Source organism: Trichomonas vaginalis, chromosome I (assembly GCF_026262505.1).
Source record: "Trichomonas vaginalis G3 chromosome I, whole genome shotgun sequence".
NCBI lineage: Eukaryota > Parabasalia > Trichomonadida > Trichomonadidae > Trichomonas > Trichomonas vaginalis.
Window position 1 is genome coordinate 6,239,337 of NC_067203.1, and position 8,851 is coordinate 6,248,187.

The following is an 8,851-nucleotide window of genomic DNA, read 5'->3' on the forward strand; positions in this document are numbered from 1 at the left end:
TTCCGTCGTCAAAGATGAATGTCGTCGCTTCTTCAGTTCCCTCATCAACTATTATCTTCTTGATCTTTCTCTTCTCCATTAACAGAAAAAGTGACATATATTACTTCATTTTTTTCTGAGTGTTAGGATTAATTAAACCTCTATCTATAACATGCTTTCTCATAGAAAATTTCTCTCCATATCTTTTTGTCAATATCTCTAAAGTTCTTCTGTATAAGATTTATCACTACTGAAGTAAATAGATGGATAATTAAGGACATCAAAGGTTTCTACAGTATCTTTAAGAGTCCATTCATCTCCATACTGTATAGAATAAGTATGGAAGTATGGAGGATCACATATAAAGAAAACATTGGGAAGATCTTTATACTCATTGAAGAGTATTCTCCAATCTTTATGAACAATAGTTAAACCTTCAAGATAGTCATCTATGTTTTCACCAAATAAGTTAGTATATCTGAGGTATAACACTTTCTTCATTAATGTTCAAGATCATAGTATTTGTATGCTCCAGAATAGAGAAGACGTGAACATAATGTATCCCAGTCTATGTATGGAGCTTTACTTATAACTTCTCTGACGATCTCTTTCTGATCAGTAGGAATTTTCTCATCTGGCTTAACATTTATTCTCTCCTTAAGTTCCTTAAGTATTTCATTCGTGTCATGAATGTGTTTCAGTCTATCAACGTAGTTATCATAGTCGTTAGCTATGATCGTTGCTTTTGGGAACATAATATGCAACAGATGAGAGATATAGAGAGAACCACCAAAGAGGTCAACGAAGACATAATCCCCTTTGATGTCTTTGAGTATGTCGATAAGAGCTTTCCTGATCTTCGACTTATTACCTATGAAAGGTAAAGGAGGTTTGGTAAAAATCATTTATATGGTAATAAAAATAAGTGTTTACTTGAGACAATAACCTCTGTTGAGTTTGTAGAACAAGATCAGAAGTACGATCAAGTTCAAAACAACACAAATGGCTAGGATTGCGTTACCAACAATCTTTGTCTTTTCCCAGCAAGACTTCTTCTTTGGTTCATGTGCTGCTTCGACATCACTGTATGGCTCGGACATTAACTTAAAAAGTGTCATGACCACTTCATTTTTGATGAAGTCAACAGCTTATGTCCACTTCCTCCCACAAGCACTTGAGGACAAGAGAAGGTCATCATTGACTACCTTCAAGCCACTGAGAAGCTCCAAAAGCTTCAAGATCTCCGCGAAGAGTTCAAGTCCCGCTTGAAACAGGAGAACTTACTGCAGGAGTACATGCTCATTTTGTACCCATTACTAGATGGCTCCCATTTACCATCAGAGTACACTGCAGCTCTTGATGCACTCAAAGATCTTCGCGATCACCGTCCGATCGGTAAAGAAGCCTTCGAGCTCACCATTGAGCAAGCCATCCTCGCCAAGTACAATGCAAAGAAGCGGATGCTCGAAGCTCTTGATAAGATCAAGGAGTACGTCGAAACGTTCTAAAATAATTACTTGAGTAAACAATAAGTTTTATTGAGTAAGTCTTGAAACATTTGTGCTTTTGTTCTTGTTTGAACAACCATATTTAACATTAGATAAAAAATTTTTTGGTTAAACAATAACATACTTAAGACATAAATTATACCTACTTATTAACTCAGTATATTGTGCATTATATGCATACTTAAACTCTTGAGCAATATTGTTCTCATCAATGATTCTGATCTGAGCTATTTTTGAGAAAGGTGGTGGAATACCACAACATGTGATGTCTGGGTCCAGTAGGTCTATTTCACACTTGAACCCAGTCATTCTGTGAACAACTTCTTCCAAGTCTGGCTTAGGTAGTAAGATCTGATCTTTGCTCACTAAGTTAGAAAAGAGCTCTTTGTCTTGGTCTAGAAGTATCTTCTGGTATATACTAAGTAAATACTCTTCTACACCAATCCTCGATGAAGTCTCCACAGATCTCGATGAGGTCAGGTTGGAAGTTAATGGACTTAAAGGAGGAGGATACATTGGTGCTTCTGAGTTCGTAGTTGTTTCCTCTTTTTTTATCTCTGTTGGAGCATCACTTACTGTACCAGATGGATAGTTCTTTATCACAATGTTATTAGTTGTTCTTGAATCAACATTGCTTGTTGGTTCAATTGGAAGATTAGCTGCACCATAAAGAATTGACTTCGATCTCATTTGTTATGAGTAAAAATTGTTTTATTCTCATATAAATGACGAACATTAACCCAGAGAACAACACAGAATATACTGCAACAGGAGTTGTTTACAATGATCTAGATCAGATCGTCCAACTCAAAGCCCCAAGAGGAAGGAATTTAATAAGACAACCTCCACCAAAGATATATGTTGATGATGGTAGTAATGGGTTCAACTTAGTGTATCATTACTCATATCCTCAATATGCAAAAATTGGGTCTACCCCAAACGTGACAAACCATTATATGAACCTTTATGATGAAGCAAGGTTTCATGCACCAACGAAGAAAGAACCTGATGCATCAAGATTACATGAATTCGCAGACCATGATGGTTATAGCGATTACTCAATGCCTGTAAGACTTTAACGTTAATAAAAAAATGACTGTTGGTAAACAAGAAAAAACTTTAATACAAGAGGATTTGATGCTACCAATATATTCAACTGATATGGGAGCTTATCAATTCGATACATTTGAGAATCCTGGTGGAACACCACCATATTTTCTTTTGTTCATCAATGTAAACAGTAGAAAAGGTTATGCGTTCCCAATGAGTGAAAAGAACTCAAACAATGTTCTAAGTGCAATGCAGAAGTTCATTTCACAAGCTACAGGTGAAATGAAGCCTACAATACTTACTAGTGATGAAGACCCAGCTTATACGACACAAAATGTTCGAGATCTGTTGGTCAGTCATAACATTGAGCACATGACGACACAGAAATACAATCATAACATACTAGGTATTATTAATAGGTTCTGTAGAACTATTAGAACTATGTTACATATGAAGTTAAACCTCAAAGAAGGTGATAAAACACCACCTTTCACTGCAGATACAATGAGACAAATTATTAATGACTACAACACTGAATATCATTCAAGCACACAACAAAAGCCTGATGATTTCACAGAAAAGGATAATGAGGAATATATAAAGAAGCAAAGATTGAAAGAAGAGTATGTCAGAAAAAATAACCTTTATAACTTAAGACCTGGTCAAAAAGTTCAAGTCATAGTTGAACCAAGAACATGGGGTAAAGGTAACCAACAAAGAAGACATCTTGATCCTTCTTATTATACAGTTGATTCAGTTGATACAAGTGCATACTTGTTAAGAGCAAAAGATGGAAGTGTTGCAAGATATCCACGTTATCAGATATGGACAAAAATAGAGCATGGATTAAAGCAAGGAGAAACTTTAGATCAAGGAAGACACGGTGCTGTTAAAAGTATTGATGGTCATGAACTTGTCGGTAATGATGTAAAGTATGATGTTACGTTTGAGAACGAAAATACAGGAAAAGTGACAGGTAGAGGTATGCGTGAAGGTAATCCAAACAGGTTGTCACAAATGGAAGTACAGTATTGGAGGAAAAATATTAATGAAGGTCATGTTAAAGATATGCCTAGTTTTCTTGAGAAGTATCGTGGGTTTCGAGTTTAGCTTGTAAGTCCTTTATTTTTGTTTCATACAATGAGATCTTCCTTCTGATCTGTTCATCATTGAGAGGTTGCTTGACTTTACGGAACTGTACACGTCCGTCTTTCATTGTATGTACATAATATCCATCAGGAACCTTACCATCTTTTATATATTCAGTTAACCACTTTTGTTTAGTTGATGCTTTAATGACTTGACTCATTTCTTACTGGATAAATTTTTATGTTTTTTATCTTTTGACGATTTTTTCTTATCCTTATCTTTCTTCTTGTCCTTGTCCTTCTTTGATTTATCCTTCTTCTTGTCCTTGTCCTTCTTGGACTTCTCTGCTGCAGGTGGTGTTGGATTCTGTTTGACTTTAGCACTTGGGTCAGGACCTTGTCTTTGAGACTTAGATATAGATTGTTTAGGAGCTGCTGCTTGTTTAGTTGCTTCAGCTTGTTGTTTAGCTAATTCAGCAGCTTGTTTATCATTCTCTTCTATTTCCTTTGCACCAGTTGCGACTTCATTCTTGAACTTTTGGAGATTCTCAGCAGCATCCATTACCTTATTCGCTCCTTTAAACAATCCATAAAATTTCTGCCATGGTGATACTGAAGGTATATTTCCACCAATTGCTGGAGGAACTGATGCTTCAGGAGTTGGAGATGGTGTTTTGTCTGAATTGAGATGCTTTTCTGCTTCAAGAACTTGTGTAGTATTTTTCTCCAGGTATGCTTTTGCAACCTCCTTAACTTCTGGACGTTCATTATTTACATCCTGTCTTGGTGTTGATGTTTCAGTAGCGTTTTCCTGAGTTACATTAACAACAGGTTGCTCAACTGCTGAAACATTAGCTGCTTCAGTAATGTTATGAGTAGTTGAAACATTTCCTGATATACCTTCTCCTGTTGGAACTCTTGGAGCAATTGTTGTGATGTTCGCCATTGCAGGAGTTGGAGTAGGAGTGTCATCAATCTTTCTGTCAGCTTTCGTCGTTTGCGTTGTAGTATTTGTTGTTTCATTACCATATTTTGATCTTAGTCTGGTAAGCTCTAACTTCATATGTTCTTCAGGATATGCATACTTATTATATTCACCCTTAATATTCTTTTTCCATTCATCGTATTTATCTTCTGCTGATTTCTTAATTGATGCTAGTCCGTTTACAGCCAATTCATCAGTACCGTTATCAGTAGTCTGGTTATATAAAAGATTAGCAGCTGATCTAATTGTGTAATCCGTAAGATTACCAAAACGCTCTATTGTACCTAATGTTGTGTTCTTCAGTTCCTTTCCAATTCCTTGTGCAGCATCTTTGACTAAATCAGCACCCCATGCACCAAATTGTCTCACAGGAGCCGCTATTGATGGTGAAGGAGATGGAGATGGCGATGGAGTTGGTGATGGTGAAGGAGATGGAGATGGTGAAGGAGATGGTGTTGCTGCTTTCGCCTTTCTATCAGCTTCTTCCTTAGCCTTTCTATCTGCTTCTTCTTTCGCCTTTCTATCTGCTTCTTCCTTAGCCTTACGAGCTTTTTCTTTCTTCTTAAGTTCCTCTAGTTCTTTACGTTCAGCTTCTTCTTTCGCCTTTCGTTCAGCTTCTTCCTTAGCCTTACGAGCTTTTTCTTTCTTCTTAAGCTCCTCTAGTTCTTTACGTTCAGCTTCTTCTTTCGCCTTTCGTTCAGCTTCTTCCTTAGCCTTACGAGCTTTTTCTTCATAATATTTTGTATACTTATCATCAGCCCAATTACCAAGTGATTTGGCACCTGTTAGTATTCCATTTGCGGTTGATGTTGCTGTTCTTCCGAGCCATCCCCCTACCGCTGAAGCACCATTGCCAATAGCACTACCAGCATTTAAAATTCCACGACCAATCCATATCCCTGGTTTTGCCTTTGTATTAAGAGTAAGAAATTCTTCCTTCCTATCTTCAGGTGTAGGATTTGTAACAGTTCTTACAGTATCAACAACAGTGTCAACACTGGTTCCAATAGCACTACCAACAGCTGTTGCACCAGTTAGAATACCATGGGTAACTAAATCAGTAGCTCTTGAGACAACATTATCACTCGAGGCTTTCTCTGCTGGATAGTTTGATCCTTTGTAAGTTCCTGGACCACCTCTATTTGAAGCTTCTCCTTCAACTATTTTCTTCTCTTCTTGTGCTTGTTCTCTGGCAACACTCAATGCACGTTCTTGTCTTTGAATGTTGTCTTTCTTTAACATGTAACCACCAAGTGTCTGTGGTGGTGTGTTTTTATCTAGTGCAGCATCAATTGCAGCCTTTTCTTTTCGCTTTTCTTCGTCTAACCAATTTTGAATAGATTCTGCATCAGTTGGTTCAGCTGGAGTTGGAGACGGTGTTGGAGCTTTAGTTGGTGTTGGAGACGGTGTCGGAGCTTTAGTCGGAGTTGGAGACGGTGTTGGAGCTTTAGTTGGTGTTGGAGACGGTGTCGGAGCTTTAGTCGGAGTTGGAGATGGAGTAGGTGCTTTTGTAGGTGTCGGTGATGGAGTTGGAGATGGAGTTGGAGGTACTGTTGGTTCTGGAGTTGGTTCAACAGTCGGTGAAGGTGTTGGCGCCTTTGTGATTCTTGGAGTTGGCTCTGGTGTTCTAATAGGGGAAGCAGTTGGTGTATTAGCTCTTTTAAGAACCTGTGATCTTTCCGCTTGATTTGAATCAGATACTGGTTAGTTGTACTAGGATGTGATACAGGAGTTATTTTTGGTGTAGGTGTTGTTTATTTAATGTTATACCATGACTACTCGACATTGGTGGAGGACCTGCGTGAGCAGTTGGTGTCAGAGTTGGCGTTGGAGCTACTGTTGGTTCAGGAGTGGGAGTTGGTGTTGGAGCTACTGTAGGAGTAGGTGTAGGAGTTGGTGTTGGAGTCGACATTTGTTTAACCTCTCATTATACAATTCTCCAAATAATAAGCCTCACCCATTAAGTTACTCTGTCTTTGTTTTATAGAAAATTCACCTAACAGTAATTCATCATGAATCATTTTCTGCAGCTTTGTCGTGTTTTCTACTTCCTTTTAGAACGCTCGATGTATTCGCCAATCCTCTATATTCCTTAATCATCTTATCTAGTTTGTTCATATTTGGTACTTCCTTTTTCTTCTCAGCGTTAATCTCATTAGATCGTTTCTCCAATTCTTCAACTACTTTGTAAAGCTTATTTATCTTGACATGTGATTTCCTTTACTTCTCCAGTCCTTGGATCCTTAGGTTCCTTGTATTAGCTAATTTCGTCTCTATATATCTTCGTTTAGCGTCATATCAGGATCACTGGTTCGTAAAGGATGCGAAGGTGGACGAAAATAAGGTATGTAGAAATCTGGATCATCATTAATAGAAGAACGTGCTTTAAAGTTACGAACCGCGTCTGTAAAAGGGGTCTCTACCACGTGCTGTATATGTTGATGTAATCAAAAAGCCTTCTTTCTCATTGGGAAATTAATACGACCTTTTTGAACATATTCTTTCTCAAAGTATTGCCTAGCATTGTAATCAAAAGCAAGATCATTATATATATCGCGCAAAAAATCAAATGTATGCTGCTTGAACTTTTGATCGCTAATTATGGTACGAATTATCGGACGTTCATTCTCCCATTTCTTAACTCGTTCATCAATGAGTTTCCTCTCTTGTTCACTCATTTAAACCTCATAAAAATATATTATCTGCGTATAGTGCCACTAATAGCATTAATCCATGGCATGTCTGATAGTACACGTACTGACTGAACTAATGGCTTATGATTGTTCCAAATAGCTCCTCCAATGTATGCGTTATACTTATTGTTGTCAATAGTTTGTTGAGGTTGAACTATAGGTGTTTTCAACAGGCTTGTCTCTACTGAAGTCACACCAAGAGCTTTATTGAATGCTTTAAGATTCTTCGTTAATGCATTATCTTCACCTAATGTAGTTTTTGCAATTCTTTCACCAAGACTACCGATAACACCACCGACTTGACCAACTTGAGGGAAAAGTTTGTTAGCAATGTTAAATCCAGCACCTATTACAAGACCAGGATTTTTTTTCACCATACCCCATCCAGCTTTAACATAATCGCCAAAACCCATTATTTCTTCTTAAAATAATGTCATCTTTTGTTGCTTAACTTCTTTAAAGTCCGTCTTTCCTGCAACTATATGAACTTCCATATATGAACGAGGTGTTGGTAGCTCTTTGTATTTGTTCCATAACTCTTCCCAATCTTTTGTTGCTCCTGACTGTTCAATCATTGACTGAAAGTCTCTCATAGAATACCTTGAAAGATAACGAAGTCAGTGCATAGTCTCTTAATGTTTAAACATATATGTCTCCATGTTTGACACATGATGACAACAGTATAGTTATAATGTCTGACCTTAGTGATGAAGTTCGCTAATGGTGAACGTGGGTCATTCAATAAGTCATGACCACCATAATCGTCTAACACTAATAGAGAATTACTGGATACTTTGTGAAAGGATATTTGTTCAACTTCTTTACAACATATATTGCAATCTTCTTATACTCAAACTTTCCATCAGGTTTCCTTAGTTGATGCTTTGTTAAGATGTGTTCCATCTCCTCTGAAATTTTTTCGAACTTACTTTGAACGAACTCAACAATAGCGTAATACTTTGCTTTCATCTTAACGTTCTTCATTAAATAAGGCATAAGTTCTTTATCATCCTTTTTCAGTACTGGTGCTTTAACTTGACTCATAAATGTCTTCGCTGTTTTATCCATTGTTCCTGATGTTGCTGAGATAACTATTGAGTCATAATATGGAGTATTAGTGAAAGCGGTCTGTTATCATTATATGACGAATAACACCATATGTCTTACCTGAACCCATCTTACCGCAGTAGAAATAAACACCATTAGTACAAAATGGATAATCATCAGAAAATGGCATAATGAGTGCATTGTTTAGTTCTTTACTATTCTTACGTGCTCCATCATGAAGAATCTTATCTACTTGATTAATAACTTTCTCCATCTTTTAGTTACATATAAAATGTCTAAATATGATGGATTATACTATGAACATGTTATGAATGATGCACGATAAGTGGTAATACAGTCTCATATAAATTACCGAGAGACTTCATTGAATATCCTGCGTCAAAAGCTCTTGAGATAAGAAAGATAAGTCTTGAGCATCCAGACTTTGAGTTTCTTGCTATTCCATTAGAAATGACAGATTCATCAAAATCAGTGAAAAAA

The 8,851-nt window shown here is 37.0% G+C and overlaps 2 protein-coding genes and 1 pseudogene across 3 annotated transcripts, besides 1 other annotated feature; 1 reads left to right on the plus strand and 2 right to left on the minus strand.

The window, feature by feature from the left end:
* Window positions 1–8,851: part of a mobile genetic element that runs on past both edges of the window.
* Window positions 1,159–1,487, plus strand: TVAGG3_0938580 (uncharacterized protein; the record flags this gene model as incomplete). Its single annotated transcript, XM_051252823.1, has 1 exon — window positions 1,159–1,487. A coding segment is annotated over one exon (329 nt), but the record flags the coding sequence as incomplete, so codon positions are not given.
* On the minus strand, window positions 3,830–4,688 carry TVAGG3_0938590 (annotated as a pseudogene). The gene has a single exon. A coding segment is annotated over exon 1 (859 nt).
* TVAGG3_0938600 (uncharacterized protein) lies at window positions 7,726–7,878 on the minus strand (the record flags this gene model as incomplete). The annotated part of the gene is made up of 1 exon (XM_051252824.1): window positions 7,726–7,878. One exon carries the CDS (start codon window positions 7,876–7,878, stop codon window positions 7,726–7,728), a length of 153 nt encoding a protein of 50 aa, XP_051078398.1.